General features: G+C 49.4%; 4 protein-coding genes across 4 annotated transcripts; 2 read left to right on the forward strand and 2 right to left on the reverse strand.

Moving 5' to 3' along the window:
* Nucleotides 1–723: 723 nt before the first annotated feature.
* On the reverse strand, nt 724–6,902 carry L228DRAFT_247387 (hypothetical protein). Its single transcript, XM_018332632.1, has 4 exons — nt 2,939–6,902; nt 2,228–2,881; nt 1,910–2,173; nt 724–1,803 (listed from the first exon to the last, which is right to left on the reverse strand). Exons 1-4 carry the CDS (start codon nt 6,599–6,601, stop codon nt 1,168–1,170), a joined length of 5,217 nt encoding a protein of 1,738 aa, XP_018188516.1. The 5' UTR covers nt 6,602–6,902; the 3' UTR covers nt 724–1,167.
* A 1,065-nt stretch (nt 6,903–7,967) lies between these two features.
* Nucleotides 7,968–9,279, forward strand: L228DRAFT_247389 (Cu,Zn superoxide dismutase SOD1). The gene is made up of 5 exons (XM_018332633.1): nt 7,968–8,104; nt 8,481–8,660; nt 8,724–8,875; nt 8,939–9,035; nt 9,104–9,279. The coding sequence occupies exons 1-5, from the start codon at nt 8,092–8,094 to the stop codon at nt 9,124–9,126; spliced, it is 465 nt and encodes a 154-aa protein (XP_018188517.1). The 5' UTR covers nt 7,968–8,091; the 3' UTR covers nt 9,127–9,279.
* Nucleotides 9,280–10,083: 804 nt separating this feature from the next.
* Nucleotides 10,084–13,037, forward strand: L228DRAFT_210766 (hypothetical protein; the record flags this gene model as incomplete). Its single annotated transcript, XM_018329865.1, has 4 exons — nt 10,084–10,224; nt 10,422–10,788; nt 10,840–11,392; nt 11,453–13,037. The coding sequence occupies 4 exons, from the start codon at nt 10,084–10,086 to the stop codon at nt 13,035–13,037; spliced, it is 2,646 nt and encodes an 881-aa protein (XP_018188518.1).
* A 968-nt stretch (nt 13,038–14,005) lies between these two features.
* Nucleotides 14,006–15,685, reverse strand: L228DRAFT_247392 (transaldolase). Its single transcript, XM_018332634.1, has 5 exons — nt 15,474–15,685; nt 15,244–15,393; nt 15,015–15,179; nt 14,571–14,954; nt 14,006–14,508 (listed from the first exon to the last, which is right to left on the reverse strand). Exons 1-5 carry the CDS (start codon nt 15,507–15,509, stop codon nt 14,272–14,274), a joined length of 972 nt encoding a protein of 323 aa, XP_018188519.1. The 5' UTR covers nt 15,510–15,685; the 3' UTR covers nt 14,006–14,271.
* Between the last annotated feature and the right edge of the window lie 1,837 nt (nt 15,686–17,522).

Raw genomic sequence — 17,522 nt, forward strand, 5'->3', positions numbered from 1 at the left:
GTCCAGTCATGCAGCCTGGTACACCGAATATGGTCTAGTAATAGTTCCTGAAAATATATCCCACTCCTTCCGCCGCATACAGCATGACTCTGTTCTCCCTCTGCACACTCTCAGCGTAAAGGAGAGGTGTCAACTCCAGGGATGTTCAAAATAAAGAGCATGCATGTCCAGATTATAAAATGTTGGAGTCATCGTAACGAGTATGCAACATTCTCCTGAGCTCCTCTAAGCTAGTCTCGTTTATAAGTTAGCCAGATGCGGGGGTTAGAGGTATCCCTTAGGTTAGGTTACCGTATAACTACCTATATCTGTAGTCGCTTAAGCCCAAGCAGCCCTGAAGCCGCTGTGGCCAGGCATGCACATCTACGGTTCAGCAGGACAGAGCGCACCAGGATTACTAGTTTGAGAAGGCCAGTCAATGCTAAGGCAACTCAATTACCATAGTTGCTGTGGCCCATGGCTGGTTGTGGTGAGTCGAAATTGTTATATAAACAATGGTACAGAGGCTGAAAAGGGCTGAGCAGATACTGTTCAAGCCAGCAAAAGCATGGTTGCAATAGAGTGAAATGTCCGCAGCTGCCTCATCAGAGGGATGACGACGAAGTAAAATCAGAATCAATAAGAATTAATTTTATTTTCTTGGCCAATTGCCAAACTTGCTTACAGCTATAGTAAGTTAATACAAAGTGGAAAAAATGCAAATCTTTATTCTGACAAGTCCTTGCCCGGCGGGCGGTGGAGGCACCAAACAATGTGGCCAAACAAGACCTTACAATGCAAATGCGGCCAAAAAAAAGGTTACAATGAAGGAAGAAAACACAAAGTAAGACAGAGGATAAAGACGAAGATAAGAGAAAATAAATCGATGAGAAATTTAATATGCAACCCATTGAAACCTTGTCAAGACCAGCTCCTAGCTCCATTCCAATGTACCTTGAACATTGCACCTCAAACCTCAGGTAGATTCTAAAAAATCTGGATAATAAAAAAACGAAATTAATAAAAAGCCCTGAATGAGCAGATGAGATGAAATATGGAGGGAAATGGCGCTAGACGACTTTCATATGATTGCGCTGCGCGAAAGACTGCAGAGAGATCAAGACTGCTTATTGCCCAGGGATCGGCGGCTCGTAGAGCCTTCCATAAGACGCTAGAGTAGTACGATTACTACTCCTTCAAGCCTTCATTGAGTAACAGTTCCACAACGATTTGACTGCGTTCCATCTCGGGATGTTGCAGAGCAACCTTAACTGAGCGCTTGCCTCCGGAAAAGACGCCGCCAGTATGCTGCGCGTCGTCTAGGCACCGCACGTCCTTTCCAGCAATGACCTGTCTAAGCCGCCCATTCTGTGCATTGCGAATCTCGACAAAATCTTGGTCAAATAAGAGGATATAGGGGCCGAAAAGCGCTGCCGACTTTGCTTTGCCCACAAATTCCATAATGACCGATCTGGACACATCACCATGCTTGTTGACGTAGACGGCACATTCTTCGTAGCAGAGCAGGAACTCGGTCTCGCTGAGACGAAACATACCAAGAGGCTTCTGGTCGCGGACGCGGCTGGCAATAGTGGCGACATGGGGCGCTTTGAGGTCGGGTACGGACCAGGGTTGTTTCTTGTCAAGGGTAAGGACCTCGAAGCCGCGGTGCGTAGAGATGGAAAGAGACGAGTGGAAGAGGTTGAGGCCAAAGCATTCAGTGGGGATATAGAACTCGTCAAATTCGCGGAAGAACTCCGTCGCGCCTTTACGCAGAAAGCGGTGTTTCTTCTCGGTTGACTTTTGAAAAATGGGCTCAAGGACCTTTGTGGGAAAAAAAGAAAAATATTTGTCAGCGTGAGAGGCTCGAGATTGGGAGTGATGAATGAAAGGGAAGGTGAGACTGGACGCGTTGCGACAGTGGACATACCTTAAAGGTAGATGAGAGACCCTCCCGCTTCTTATAAAAGACAAGCATACGATCTTTCATATGCCCCATTGCAAAAAAGCCAACATCTCGAGTACCGGACAATTTCTGCGGCGCACGTCGAGCAGAGTCATTCGGAGGCGGTGTACCATTGACAGGACAAACCGCATCAAGGTGGTACGCTATCAATGATTTATCTGAGATCAGCAACATCAAGCTGAATTCTTCAAGCACAGCTACCTGCGATACCCGTGGGATGTTGATGATCTATGCATAGTGAGTAATTTGCTCTCCAGAAAGCAAGACTGATGTTTTACTTACCCTATTCCATCCCCGGGGGTTGGCATGCTCCGCCAAGTAGATTCCATAATCTGTTCCCACCGCCACCATCTGAGTACCGTTAGACTGAGTGAAGGTGGTAGCACAATTGACCGAGGCCCTGCAGACAGGCCCCGGTCGCGGACCTGGGATGTGTTCAAATTCTTGTTCCACTTCACGAATGGCACGATCAAGGGGCGTGCCACTTATAATAACGCTCTTGGAGCCGCCGTATAGAGAATCATATGCAAAGGCTGTGTCAGCCATTACCCGCAGTCGGAACGGCTCAGCATTCTGAGCGTACAGGGAAGCAGCATGTTTTGTCTTTGCTTCAATGATCTTCTCGCACCAATCTTGCCGGCTCTGTGCCGTCGGTGCATATAGTGTGTACACTTCGGACTTGCCAAGATGCTTGAGCCGGAATGGATAGAGGATCTTCTCTTCCTTGTAACCTTCAAGCACAGTATTGGTGACCATAACCCCATTGGCCGATGAATTGGATGTCGTTTGAGTGAGTCCACTAGCCGAGCTGACAGTCGCCGTCGGCGCCTGAGGGCGAGTGCTTACGGCTGTCGCAGTACCAATGCCCTTGACAGAAGACTTCACTACCGGGTCATCACTTGTACTTTCAAGCACTAGAAGGTCCATAGGGATGGGCTATCAGAACAGAGTCAGTAAAGTCGTTCAACAAGCGCAAAGCTGATCATAACGTACAAGCTTCGAGACGTCATATCTATCGTGCTTGATGCCTACCGCATCCCTCACCGTGATTATTTTCGCAAGGACCAGATAATGATCAAACAACATCGCGTATGTATCGAGCCAGGTAAATCGGTTCGCTCCAAGTCGTTGAAGCTCCCCTTTGAATATGAGCTCACGCCCAAGATGATTTAGGTTGAGTTCCACTCGTTCCATTCCGGGTCTCAACACCAACTTCGTGCCAAGCTCGAGGAGATCAACTTTCTTGGACATCTCTGCGACACGGGCGTCGCATTCCAAGGTCACATCTTTGATCTCACCCATTGCGATCAGAAGATTACTCTTCTCTTCCGTTTCTTGCAACATATTCTTGTGCACAGTTCCGAGAAGCAAGCTGTATCGCTGCAACCGGGTGATGGGCGCCTTCACATATGTGTCCCAGCCGAGTCGCTTGGATCGCTCATGCTTGCTGATCTGGTCAAGGAATTGACGAAAAAGAACGTTCCTCTCCGACTCTTTACGAATAAGGAATGATGCATTGGGGAAGCTTGCAGCATAATCAATATAAGCTGCCTTGGCCTTGCGTATCCATTCGCGAAAAATTCCGCTGAAGCCCACAATCCAAGGGCCCTGCTCTTGTTGGCGATATTTTAACTGCGCGAGTAAATAATCTTCATTAACCTTCTGAATCGCGTCGACTTTGCCGAAGACGTCAGAGAGAAACTGCTGGATTCGCTTTGGCGAAATTATGGGCGGATTGCAGACACGCAGTTGATCGCGATATAGCTGACGAACAACGTCAAGCTGATCCATAAATTGATCCTCTGTCTGGACAATCTCATGTAGAATATTTTGACGCTCAATCTCCTTCTTATTCACTCCCTCCAGATCCTCCATCTTGATCTTATAAAACGTGACCCAGTCTTCCAGCTTCTTTTGCGGTTCCAGAGCGTGCGCTTGAAGGTTGACCTTCTTGAGGGTCCTTTGACAGTGCGAAGCATAGCAGCGTCCGGACTCATTGGTCATATGAACTCTGGGAGAGTAGCAACCGGTCCCAGTGAGTTGATAGATCACGCCGGACATTGTTTCTGATGTGAATTTAACCCATTCTTCATCGTAGACAAGAACTCCGTGCTTTAGCATTTGCTTAACTATAAGCGCTGCAAGCGTTTCGGCATCGGCAACATTCATTGTTGGCACTTTGTGTGTAAATAATGCCACGATTCCATCTACTACCGTTTGTTCTTTCAGGTCAGTTGACCCTTCACTCATTTGCCTCAACCAGGAGACTACAGAGCTTAACGCCCAAGGCTCTGAGCACTTCTTGAAATCTGACGTAGAAAGTTTGGCCGGATTAAGCACCTTGCCCATTGGTATCTCGGGAAGATCCAGCGCCACCGTGCTTTGTGGGGCAGAGCTATCGTAAACGGAGTCCGTCTTGGAACCAGCCAGACGAACGTTCATTTGCTGCTGTCTCGAGAGACGGAAGGGCCGCTCATCCGCATCAGTCTTTGACCGAATGGGGGGAATCGCTTGTGGGGTGCTGCTATAGCTTGATAACGACGAAGATCGTGGAACCATGGTTCCTGAGGGAGTAACAAGCGTTGATGCTCGGCTATCAGCTGTTGAGAGATAGGATAAGGTATCGGTGCTAGGAGGTATCTCGGCTCGTGCATCGTAAATATCGAATAGAGCATCATGCTGCTCCGGGGCGATTGCTGTCGAAGCTGCTGAAACCGAAGGCAAGGGCCGTTGGGAAGACATGCCGGGGTGGTAAAACAATTCGGGATATTCTTGGGAAGGAAGTGCGCTCGGCGAAATGGGAAATCCCTGTGCATCTACGAGAGTACCTTCGTCTCCTTCCTCAAAGCTTAGTCTGCGTCTCTCCGGCGTAGGTTCCGAAAGGCCGCCCATCCCAAAACCATCTGCGCCAGTGCTGTCAGGGCCATACTGTCCAAGGTCATCGTAAATGCCCTCGTGAAAGCGCTCGTCGGTACTCCAGGGAACATCGGGCATTGGTAACGGTCGCTGTGGAGTTTCCAATGGTCCAACATCTTCTTGAGTGTGAGCTGCAATGATGGATGGATCGTCCCCGTAGTGAAGTTGGACGTCATAGCCCCCACCATACAATCCCATGTCTACGTGAGCATAGTCACTATCGCTTTCATGGCCAGCCACAGGGTGTTCTTCCGGCGCGGCTGGGCCGTAGCCCGGAAACAGGCGATAGTCTGCGGCCCGTCCATGAGCCCGATCGGCCATCTCACGTTCCTCTTCCATGCGTAGCGCAGCGAGCCCGGCCGCCGCTTCGGCATCGCTGCCCTCGCTGTACGCATCACTGCTGCCAATCCCATTCGTCAAGTCTTCGTCAATCTCCGAAATGTGGTGGCTGGCAGTTGGAGCGGTGATGCTGCTGGCGAAGAGCGGATCTGGCTCGGCTTCTTCATGAATGGGCGAATGGCGGCCCATCGGCGCCACAGGGCTTCGACGTCGACCACGGGATCGACTATCCGCCCTCATGAGCTCCTCCTCTACTTCTGTCCAAACGTTATCTTGCACCATACCCTGCATTGTTGGCGCAGCGGATCCCCCATTCGAGACGCCCAGGTCCGAGCGGATCGATGCATCAGGGGGCGGCCCAGGCAAGGGGCGTAATTGAGGATGTCTGCCCGTTGTATTCGTTCGTTGCGGCGAGTGCTGCGGAGGAATTGGAGGCACATCATCTCCAGGTCCAGCGCCAGAGAGCCCATTCACGCCAGCCACAGTCTGGCTACCATGTTGAGGCGGCGAAGGAAGTGAGTGATGTTGCAGATTCATACGTTTACTGTCAAAGCTAGATGCAGGTGAATGTAGAGAATAAGACTGTGAGTTGGACCTCTGCGGAGAATTTGCGGCGTAGTACTCGTCAATATCGAAATAGTCGCTACCTCGCCGGGCAGACTGTGGAGGGTGCGCAGCATACTCTGGGGAGTAGGAGGCATATGTTGTCGAAATGGGCTGATACGGAGCATAAGGCGCTGACGTACTTCCTACATATGGAGACGGTCTACTCGGATGGCTGTACTGAGAGTCGTGGCGTTGGGGCGGTGTCTGGGGAACGTATGCAAGCGCCGGTGAGGGGTAGGAAGTGGAAGATATAAAACTCGTCGGGGATGCTCCATATACACTGTTTGGGGATGTTGCCTGATAAGAAAAGCTCGAAGAACGATACGCAGCTGGATTGTATGGCTGATGAACCGGCCCCTGAGTGGCATTCACCGAGCCGTACGCTGCCGGATTATATTCGGAAGGCGGGACAGGATATTGCTGCGAAGAATAGGCGGTATAACCTCCCGGTGGCGATGTAGCCTGGTATTGCGGTTGATGCCCAGTGGGAATGTATGGCGCCGGAGGGGGATGGCCGGATGGTGGGTTTGAGCCGCCCATGTAAGGCTCCTCTGCAATTCCCAGAGTATTTTGGTTGCTCCGAGGCACCTCATTTCCACCCATCATTGTGCCATATTCAGAAGGCCTACCGGCGCTCTCGCCAACATATGAAGCGTCATCTCCACGGTCAAAACTAGGGGACCGCTCAAGAAATGGCTGTGTGGGAGACTGAAGTCCGCCTGATCGAGGCGGAGGAGGGAAAGCAGTTGCGGTCTGCTGGAAATGAAAATTCTGACCATTTCGGTAATACGACATGTTGACAATGCCTTATCGAAGTTCGTATTATAAGTTTTTGATATAAAGATTTGGGAAGGCAATCTGGAAAACGAGCGTGGGAGTGAGAGCTTCTAGCGGAGGATGATGCGACAAGGTCTCACATCTGGGAGCGGCAACCTGAGGTCGTGGAAAGGTGGAAGACGAATACAAGAGTTCCTGTCACCTCCAAACTGTTTCCTTTCCTTTCACGGCAATACCGCCCTGACTAGGAGAGCAGTCGAGATCAACGGCCATACAGATTTTTGGCGATGTTGGAGGTTTTAGCCCAAGGCAAAGCAACGGTAAGGGTGCAAGCCGCCGTCTCCAGGCGACAGGGCGAGGACGGGGAAAGGCGTTAAGGTTCCCCCCATGTCCGAACATGGTTCCGCTCGCTTATTACCGCCCACGCGCGTAATGTTGTACGTTGGTACCGTCACGATCCTGAACAATAATAATGAGGTACGACCAAACGCGTAATTGTTTTCGTTTTGAGCCATATTTTCAAATCTCGGATCAGCGTATATGCATTGCTATCGGAGTGTTATTATTACATTGATTCGACCATTAAAATTGATCAATTTCTATAGATGACTCTCGTACAGGTCAAGGTATGAAATTTGGGACTATATCACACTCTACAGTAAGCTATAACTGAGGGCGGTCAAGTCGTGTGGCTGAGATCCTCGCCTTCTCACCGCCTTCCAGGCTTCTGTGCCACTGCTCCAGCGAAACAAGTCACATGCATTGCAAGAAGTATGAAGGTGTCTTAAGATATCGGAAGGTTTAGTTGCGGTGTCAAATCGGCAGTCATTGGAATTTTCCAGATTGTAAACCCTCGTCGGCTTTGGATTTAAAAAATATTCTTTTAAAAACGAAAGACATAAAAGTATCACCTCTCCCTGTCGTTACAAATAGGATTGAATAGAGCTCAAAATGATATTCATAAATAAAATTACTGCAGGCCAACCAAAAAGATTCTCAATTTTCTATTTGTTGTAATTCAAAGATTCGTGGGCTCCAAGTGTCAGCCACTATTGTTGACGCTGTTGCACTGACCCTGAAGGAATGATAAATGCGAGTGGAGGCTGAGCAGCTCATGGTTTCTGTACTATTCGTACGCTGTACGGAGTACTGAAAAGATCCGAACGCCGAAAGGGCATGGCACGTGACAGAAGTATCTTTCACGTGATTAGCCTGCTGATGACGTGATGCCCCGCTCCAGGCTCCTGATCGGAGATGGCAGCAAAGATGGCTCCGAGCTGCTTGATTGGCTACAGCTCAAGGCCCCTCGCAAACAAAATTCCACTGTTAGTAATGGAGCTGTAATCCTGACCGTCCGAACCCTCGAATCAATTTCCCCTCCTCTCTTTAAGTCAAATCTCCACATCTGACTCCTTTTCTGACTTTCCTCCTCTAAAAGAGAAACCTCCTTACACTTCATCAATCAATTGAACTTTTGTTCTTCTCCTAAGTAACTCTACACATTCAAAATGGTCAAGGCTGGTAAGTTTCTCTTCTGTCATTTACCTGATCTTCTCAAAACCTTCGTTGCTAGCTCTGGGGTCCATTTATCTGTGAGATCTTTGTGGAGTTCCTATCACTTGCTGCCAATCGCTTTCCGTTGCTTTTTTAAAGTTGGAAGGAAAACGTCTGAAGATGGAGGATGCTCGACGAGGGGCGAGTGTTGCGGTTCTTAAATCCCTTTGGTCCACGGTTCCACCTTGATGGTTGTCTTTCCACCAAGGTTCTCTTCATTGCACGCTTGCCCGATTATACCTACATTAGCAAACGGACGCGCTTCCCCGTAGCAATGAACCCCTGCTAATCGGTTGAATGATCTGCATGTCGGACCTTTGTTGCTAATAAAAGTGAAATATAGTCGCTGTTCTCCGAGGTGACTCCAAGGTTGGCGGTACTGTCACCTTCGAGCAGACTTCCGAGTCCAACCCTACCACCGTCTCATGGAACATTACTGGCCACGATGCCAACGCTGAGCGTGGCATGCACGTCCACCAGTTCGGTGACAACTCCAACGGCTGCACCTCTGCTGGTCCTCACTGTAAGTCTTCTACAACTTTATTTCAGCCCTAGGGGTGAAATCGATGCTCATGGTACGAAACAGTCAACCCTTACTCCAAGACCCACGGCGCTCCTGCCGATCAGGAACGTCACGTCGGCGACCTTGGTAACTTCAAGACCGACGGTCAGGGTAATGCCGTCGGCTCAGTCCAGGACCGCCTTATCAAGCTGATCGGCCCTGACAGCGTCGTTGGCGTACGTTTTACAACCATCAATGAATCATACAGAGATCAAATCTGGCTGACCATTTCGTTGCAGCGTACCATTGTTGTCCACGCCGGCACCGATGACCTCGGTAGGGGTGGCACTGAGGAGTCCAAGAAGACTGGCAACGCTGGTGCCCGTCCCGCTTGCGGTAAGTGCTATATACTCTGCACGGTCAATTATAGCCCCAGATAATTCAATACTAACAAGAAATATTAGGTGTCATCGGCATTGCTGCTTAAATGACTCTGTAATCAAACGAAGATACCGATGTTACGAAACACGAATTTAGTTGGAGCGTAACTTGGCTTGGAAAACCGTAGTTGGCGTCAATATTTTCCTAATAGTGAAGTAGATAATTGATATCTAAAAAATCACTTGGAATACTCTCGGGATTTTTCACGGACCTCAACAGTAGTTGTGACATCGGATAAGCTTGCCATGTGCTGCGTATATTCTCTCCTTTACTCCAGATGCTGAAGGGGACGGAGGATATCTTTCCTAAAGGCGCTAGACCCGGTCATGCATGGAAACGAGGGGTCCGACAGATCTAGAACGGCATAGCGTCGGTACTTAGAAGGCCCGGTGCTCGGGTCCAGGTCCAGTCAGGAGCTTCAGTACACGTTGAGTTCTCTGAGAGAATCGCCATCCCTAGCAGTTTAGTAGTGAATGGTGTGTACTATTGCGCCTTGATCCCCAGAATCCCACAGCTCCCCTAACAATTCCTCCTCCAATTTCGAACTATCATTTCCCTTCTCCCTTTGTTCGTCTCTTTTCATCATTCAACCATTTCCATTTTGACGAACTGGTGGGACCTCCTTTGGATAACTCCTTGCATCATCCTCTGCGGTTTCCCTTGCACTCTAGCTTCATCGTTTCGTTCATCACTGTGCAGCTTCCACCAAAAGAAACTCTCCTCTGGGGCAGGACTAATCATTGATTGACAGATACAGTACCTTTGCCAGATAAAGTACGAGATTGGGCAGCTTCATTTTGTCCCTAACGGAGTGAGTTTACCCCGACAGACCTCTTGTCTCCTTGATCCAAAGTGGCATTCTCAACGTCAATTGCGGGATGGAAGCTCTAAATCTTGACATTTGCCTTTGGCTCTTTCAAGCAACCGAGGTATAGAATTGAACCATTGAGACTGACAACCTCTCTCAGAACCTCGCATTAGTTCTTCGGCAGTTTCTATCAACATGCCTCTTTCACAGGCCAAGGTTAAGAGCGTCACCTCCGGTGACACCTTGGTGCTCTCCAATGTCCACAATCCCAGCCAAGAACGAATCCTGAGCTTGGCCTTTGTTTCGGCCCCAAGAATCCGCAGAGAAGGCGATGAGGTTAGTGCTTTTGCTTGTAAAGAAGATGAAGACTTCTACCTCACGTAGTGAAACATTGTCTGCCCAAACTGCTTTATGTTTGCATAAAGCGTACTTGATCTTTAACCCGCACCATGTTCCGCGCGCCATTCTTCGGTGCAACAATTTGCCTCCACCTCTTCCGTCAAGGATCATGAATGCTAATGCACGTTTTCTAGCCATTTGCCTTCGAATCGCGCGATTACCTCAGACGACTACTCGTTGGAAAGGTCATTCAATTTACTGTCATCTACACTGTTCCTACCGGCGTCAAACGCGACTACGGTCTTGTCTTCCTCCCGTCCGGCCATACACTTCCTGAACTGCTCGTGTCTGAGGGATGGTTGCGTCTACGAGACGATGCCGAGAGAAAAGGTGATTCCGAAGAATCTGTAGCTCAGCTGGAGAAGCTTAGAGCCGCGGAGGCCGGCGCACGAGCGCAATTCAAAGGTGTCTGGGCTGCCAGCGGTGGCAAGCTGGATAACATCTATGAGGTCCCCGACCCCAAAGCGTTTGTCGACGAGTGGAAGGGAAAGACAATTGACTGTAAGTTGTAATGTGATATTGTCTCTATGCTTGCTGAAGAATATATATTAGCCATTGTCGAGAGAGTCCTGACTGGAGATCGTCTGATTGTCCGGCTGATGGTTACTCCAACGCAACATGTACAAACGCTCTTGCTTATTGCCGGCGTGCGGACACCCACGACAAAGCGGACGAACCCCGCCGACGGCAAGGAACTTCCAGCAGAACCGTTTGGCGAGGAGGCCCAGCAGTTTGTGGAGTCGAGACTGTTGCAGCGGAACGTCAAGGTTGATCTGCTCGGCGTCAGCCCGCAGGGTCAGCTTGTTGGAACTGTTATCCATCCTAATGGCAACATATCCGAGTTTTTGCTGAAGTCGGGTCTGGCACGGTGCACTGATCACCACTCCACCATGCTAGGAAGTCAAATGGCCGCGCTGAGACAAGCCGAGAGAGCAGCGAGAGAGCAGCGTCAAGGTCTCTTCCAAGGCCTTGTCTCCACAAAAGCCAACAACTCCCGCAATATTGAGGCTACTGTTGTTCGCGTGCAGAGCGCGGATACCGTCTTTTTGAGAAACAAGGCTGGTGAGGAGAAGAGAGTGAACCTCAGCAGCATCAGGCAACCCAAGTACGGAGACTTCCCCACCAGACACGCATGGATTTTCACTAACGCGGATTGCAACTTTAGGCCTACTGATCCCAAGCAGTCTCCCTTCGCGGCCGATGCTAAGGAATTTTTGCGGAAGCGACTTATTGGAAAGCACGTGCTTGCAACCATTGATGGCAAGCGACCCGCCACTGAGGGTTACGAGGAGCGGGAGATGGCCACCCTTCTCCTCAACAACAAGAATGTTGCCCTGACTCTTGTCGAGAATGGCTATGCCTCCGTGATCCGCCACCGTCGGGATGATGAAGATCGCTCAGAGATTTACGATGATCTGCTTGCCGCCGAGGAGGCTGCCCAGGCCGAACAAAGGGGAATGTGGTCTCCTAAGCCTCCTGCGAATAAGCAATACCAGGACTACTCCGAAACCTTGCAGAAGGCCAAGATCCAGGCCTCTGTCCTTCAACGCCAGAAGCGTGTTCCCGCCATTGTGGATTTTGTCAAGAGCGGATCTCGTTTCACTGTCCTGATTCCTCGCGAGAATGCCAGGCTCACCTTTGTCCTCTCCGGCATTCGCGCTCCTCGCTCCGCCAGAGGCCCTGAGGACAAGGCCGAACCCTTTGGACAGGAAGCTCACGAGTTTGCTAACCGCCGCTGCATGCAGCGTGATGTTGAAATTGACGTAGAGACCACTGACAAGGTTGGTGGCTTCATCGGTACACTGTACGTCAACCGTGAGAACTTTGCCAAGCTTCTCCTTGAAGAAGGCCTTGCGAGCGTGCACGCGTACTCTGCAGAGCAGTCAGGCAATGCGAAAGAGTACTTTGCTGCCGAACAGCACGCCAAGGATGCTCGCAAGGGCATGTGGCACGAATGGGATCCCAGCCAAGAGGTGAACGATGAAGAAGCTGGTGAGGCCGCCGACGACGAGGCAGGTAATGGAGAGGCTGTCGTCGAGCGCCGGAAAGACTACCGCGACATTGTTGTGACCAACGTGGACGACAGCGTCAAGCTTAAGGTTCAGCAGATTGGCACGGGCACTGCCGCTCTCACGGAGCTCATGAGCGCTTTCCGCACTTTCCATCTGTCCAACGCTACCTCGCTTCCTGGTGCTCCTAAGGCGGGCGATTTTGTTGCGGCCAAGTTCACCGAGGACAATGAGTGGTACCGTGCCCGCATCCGCCGCAACGATCGCGAAAACCAGCAGGCCGAGGTCGTCTACATTGACTATGGTAACTCTGAGCTCGTCCCCTGGTCACGCCTCCGTCCCTTGACTCAGCCGCAATTCCTGCCGTCCAAGCTCCGTCCTCAAGCGCAGGACGCCGTTCTCTCTTTCCTCCAATTCCCCCTTACCTCGCCAGAATACCTTGCCGACGCCGTCGCTGGAGTCTCTGCCGCCGTCTCGGGCGCTCAGCTTGTTGCCAATGTCGACCACCAGGACCAGGATGGCACATTGCACGTCACGCTCTTTGACCCCAAGAGCAGCGCTTCTCTCGAACAGAGTCTCAATGCCGACTTTATCGCCGACGGTCTCGCCATGGTGCCCCGCAAGCTCAAGGCCTGGGAACGCGCAGCTTCTGATGTGCTCGCTGGCTTGAAGGCCCGTGAGGAAGAAGCCAAGCACGAACGCAGAGGAATGTGGGAATACGGCGATTTGACAGAGGATTAAAGTCGATCAAGAATAGGAATTCGCAATTTTTTCTTTTTTCTTGAAAAAAGTTTTGCCTTCCCGTTTCTCTAATTTTCCCCTCTTCTCTCCTCGCCCGAAAGAACGGTACCCTTCCTCTTCATCTCTTTTCTTTTTCTTGTCCTTCACCGTTTCCCCTTCATCTTCCTCTGTACGGCGAATTTGCAGGGACGGCGATTGAAGGAATTTTCAAAGTTATTTCTTTCTCTGTGCCGAAGGGAGAATTTTCCCTTACCAGGTCATATTTCATGCTGGACGGTTTCTTCCAAAATTAGTTCTTGCATGATATCTATCATCGTTGTCAACTGTGTTGTTGATCGTTATTCAGCTTATCACCATCAATTCGATGGTTATCACTAGTCTCTCAAGCGTTGGCTAGGCTTTTTTTTTTTTTTTCTAAAGACAACAAAATTAAAAATTGAATCGAGTTAAACATTTAAAGTGCTCAAATTATCCGCGTGGGACATTGTCTAATTTGCCAAAGTGTGCCAAAAGGTTACAAAGCAAATCGTGATTCATCTTCATAATCAAGTCGTGGAGTAAGTTATTTATGCATGGCATGCATATCTTCCAACGTTTTAATGAAATTTCACAATCACATGCTACAAGTTTCGTTATGTCTCACATATGATTATGACTGACGTTGTATGAAAATTTGTGAAATGAACCTTTTTCTTCATAAAAAAAATTGTACAAATTGATCATTTGAAGACGTTAAATACATCGTTCAATCGTGACGAATTTGGGGGGATAGTAAAGACAGATGGAGATATGAAGGGGTAGAGTAAAAATTAAAAGGCGGGAAATTGAACGGACGCTAGCAAGTCAAGCTTTGCAAGAAAACTCCTGCGCCGCCAAAAGGAGAAGTCCATCGTCATGTTGAATCAAAGTCGATACGACATCTTCTCGCAATCCCAAATCAGTCTAGACGCTTGAGGCAGTTTCAAAATAAAAAAAAAACACACGCGCCACCAGTCTTTCCCTTTTTTCATCTCCTATTTTTCCCATGGTGACAAAAAGAAGATGGAGAAGAAAGGTCCGAGCAAAGATGCAAAATAACGAAAAGCTCCAGTCTAGATGTTCAACTTGGTGGAAAAGTTCAGTCGATCGATTTGATCAAAGAGGTTTCAAGTGAAAAAAGGGAGTATATGAGGGATGAAATGTAAATCAAAGGAAAAGAGACGCAGAAAACTGAGATGACACATAGTCACTCAATTTAAGCCTGGATCTTCTCCTTGAGGATGTCCTTGAGGGTGACGGCGTCAGCGGCGAACTTGGAGATACCCTCACGGAGCTTCTCGACGGCCATCTGCTGCTCGTTGAAGTCGAAGCGGAAGAGAGCCTCATCGTTGATGTAGCTGCGCTTCTTCAGGTCGACAACGTGGGCGTTCTCAGAAGCAAGCTTCTTGGGAACAGCCTCCTTGGAGTTGTAGAGATCCTCGAGGAGGTTGGGCTGGAAAGCAAATGTTAGCTCAAGGCACGAGGCACGTGTGAGTATTGGCGGGGCAAACGTACGGAGATGGTAAGGTAGTCGCAGCCAGCGAGCTCAGTAATCTCACCGACGTTACGGAAAGAAGCACCCATGACAATGGTCTTGTAGCCGTACTTCTTGTAGTAGTTGAAGATGTCCTGGACAGACTTGACACCGGGGTCCTCGGAGGCGGTGTAGTCCTTCTTGGTGGCGGCCTTGTACCAGTCGAGGATACGGCCGACGAAGGGAGAGATGAGGTAGGCACCGGCCTCGGCACCAGCGATGGCCTGCTCAAGAGAGAACATGAGGGTCAAGTTGCAGTTGACACCGTGCTCATTCTGGAGAATCTGGGCAGCCTTGATACCCTCCCAGGTGGAGGCGATCTTGATCAGGATACGGTCCTTGGAGATGCCGATCTTCTTGTAGAGCTGCAAAGACTGTCAGTCGCTGATTGATATTAAAAAATTACACAGTAATCGGAAGCGTACCTCAAGGATGTGGAGAGCCTTCTCAACGGAGGCCTTGGTGTCGAAAGAGAAGCGGGCGTCGACCTCGGTGGAGACCTTACCGGGGACAATGTTAAGAATCTCCTTGCCGAACTCAACAAGCAGCTGGTCGAGAGTGGCATCGACCTGGGCGTCAAGGTCGCCGCCCTGTAAATGTGGTGTTAGAACCGATTGACACTTTTTCATCTGCAGAAGAGATGTTCAAACGTACAGTGCTCTTGCCGAAGGCAACGGCCTGGTCGATCAGCTTGGCATACTCAGGCTTCTTGGAAGCAGCCAAGATGAGCGAAGGGTTGGTGGTAGCATCCTGAGGACGGTATTTGGCGATGGTAGCGAAGTCACCAGAGTCGCAGACGACAGTCTAGACAAGCAATTGTGTTAGCCAATGGCTCAATGTGATGCGAAAATCATCTCCAAAATATAAGAGGTGATTTGACTTACGGTGCCAGAGGCCTTGAGCTGGTCGAGAGAAGACATTTTGGATAAGTTGTGAAGTGATGAAAAGTAGTGGTCGTTAAGAGGATTAGATCCTTTTGAAGATGCAGGAGAGGGGGTATCTGGATAATAAAAACGTGTGAAGATGAATTGAACTGAAGGAAGAGAAGAAGCAGGAGGAAGGAACGGCAACGGGGTTAGTTTAATAAGGAGTGAGGAGGCAAAGAGAGTTGGCCCATGATGAGAGATGGCGGCAACGTGAACGATGGTTGGTTGGAACTGGGTGGGATGGTGGGGTCACCGATGGGTACTCGCCATGGGCCCGGTTACCTCATCGGCGCCGCCTGCTGATGAGCCACGAAGTACCAGTAACCATCTCGTAGCCATGGCGACGTCAAAAGTGCCTGATTACGTTAAATTACCTCTTGTGCAAAAAAACACCGTAATTACTCTGAACAGCACGAGGCGGAGAAGAGAACAAGGGAAAAGAATGGACCTTTCTACAGTAGTTTCACTCCCATCATTTTCTTCCGATACTCGTCCCTCTCATTGCGATTGAGTAGTTACGCTTTCATCATATCTATGATTGTGCTTTGGCGTAACAGCTGTAGATGGTACGAGAATTACGCCGTGATGGAGGGGTATCTTCCTTCTCTTGGTTCGCTTACCTATCCCCTTTGAGAGATCCACTTTGCTGGAAAACCTTTCCGAGGAGTTTCGTCATCGCACCCTCTTTGCCCCAATTTACTCATTACAGCCAAACGCTCTCGCAGCCAGATCCAAGGCGAACCAAATCGAAACGAATCAACTAGACAGAGTATAGTGGTGAGTTAGGTTACCGATTACCGCAAATGTGCCAAAATATGTCAGCCAGAGTCAACACATACACAGCCCAGGCCCTTTTGACATAACTCCTGCATCAAGGGACTCCGCCCCTCCTTTGGGTATCTTTGGCGAGACATAAATGTTCATGATGATGCAAGTAGTGGTACTTTCGCCTTCATCTGCCATAATGTATAGCACTCGTATAAAGCTACTCATTCTTTTCTGTATCCTTTTTTGGGTTGAAATGTTCTCTATTTGGCACCCTTTTCTGTATCACTTTTTGGGTTCGAATTATTCTCATTCTTTTCCTTTTTTGTCACCCTTCTTTGGTACAATTGGTCCTCTATTTGGAACTCTATGGTCCAACCTCTTCCAGCGGACTTCCCTTTCTGTTTTAATTTCCTCCGTAGGGGGACAACGAAAGGTTACCCCCACGCACATTGGACATTAAACCGACGGGATCAAGAACCCCCGAAGTATCCACTGATAGATTTTCTTTTTTTGATATATTGATTATTGACCAAGCCTGCTAATCTGCAACATTGCCCCAGTCCCTTGGCTACGCTAGCGATCATTGATTGCCAAAAAAAACAAATATTCGAGCCCAAAGGTGCAGTCATTTTCTGCGGGGTCGATTCCGGGGCGCCTGGGCGAGACCATTTGTATCACTAAGAAGAGAGGTCTCGTTGTCTCATACATGGAGCAGCTAGCTTTGTACCGTATTACGGAGTACTCTCCTGCCCCAAATGTGCCCCTCCATGTGCCCCTCAATATTACGCGGAGTCATATTTAGTGACACCCCCAAGGAAACCCCTCCAATCTGCCCCCAGTGGTAAAAGTCATATCGGATCTATTTCGCCGAGACCGGACAGGGGGCAACAATAACTGTCATCACGTGACTAGCGCGTGTAGGTACCGATGTAGCCCTCATGCAGGAACGGAGACGGGCCTCAGCAGTATAGTATTGTACTTCGGAGCACTCTCCTCCGTAAGGTAAAATCCCTTACCCCGGGGAGATTGGGAAGATCTCAGCTTGACCAGGGGTCAGAGATAGGAGATAAATCGGATCAATCAATAAATCAGATATCTTCCTGATGCATAACGAAAGTCAGCAACAACGAGTTGTGCGGGGATAACACCGCAGACACATAAAACGGAGCAGACGTCACCATCCTTAGAGTACCGCATCACGTCAAAAGTCGGACGACAATTGCAATATCTGACCACACA

Source organism: Xylona heveae (assembly GCF_001619985.1).
Source record: "Xylona heveae TC161 unplaced genomic scaffold L228scaffold_5, whole genome shotgun sequence".
Classification (NCBI taxonomy): Eukaryota; Fungi; Ascomycota; class Xylonomycetes; order Xylonales; family Xylonaceae; genus Xylona; species Xylona heveae.

What these genes read in the sequence shown, in the direction of transcription:
- L228DRAFT_247392 (XM_018332634.1), bottom strand. Translation starts at nt 15,509, where the DNA reads ATGTCTTCTCTCGACCAGCTCAAGGCCTCTGGCACC. An exon ending in AGCTCAAGGCCTCTGGCACC is followed by an intron (nt 15,394 to 15,473) that starts GTAAGTCAAATC and finishes TTGCTTGTCTAG; the next exon opens with ACTGTCGTCTGCGACTCTGG. An exon ending in AGGCTCTCCACATCCTTGAG is followed by an intron (nt 14,955 to 15,014) that starts GTACGCTTCCGA and finishes CAGTCTTTGCAG; the next exon opens with CTCTACAAGAAGATCGGCAT.
- L228DRAFT_247389 (XM_018332633.1), top strand. An exon ending in CACCTCTGCTGGTCCTCACT is followed by an intron (nt 8,661 to 8,723) that starts GTAAGTCTTCTA and finishes GGTACGAAACAG; the next exon opens with TCAACCCTTACTCCAAGACC. An exon ending in GCCCTGACAGCGTCGTTGGC is followed by an intron (nt 8,876 to 8,938) that starts GTACGTTTTACA and finishes ATTTCGTTGCAG; the next exon opens with CGTACCATTGTTGTCCACGC.
- L228DRAFT_247387 (XM_018332632.1), bottom strand. Translation starts at nt 6,601, where the DNA reads ATGTCGTATTACCGAAATGGTCAGAATTTTCATTTCCAGCAGACCGCA. An exon ending in ACCCCCGGGGATGGAATAGG is followed by an intron (nt 2,174 to 2,227) that starts GTAAGTAAAACA and finishes CACTATGCATAG; the next exon opens with ATCATCAACATCCCACGGGT. An exon ending in GTCTCTCATCTACCTTTAAG is followed by an intron (nt 1,804 to 1,909) that starts GTATGTCCACTG and finishes TTTCCCACAAAG; the next exon opens with GTCCTTGAGCCCATTTTTCA.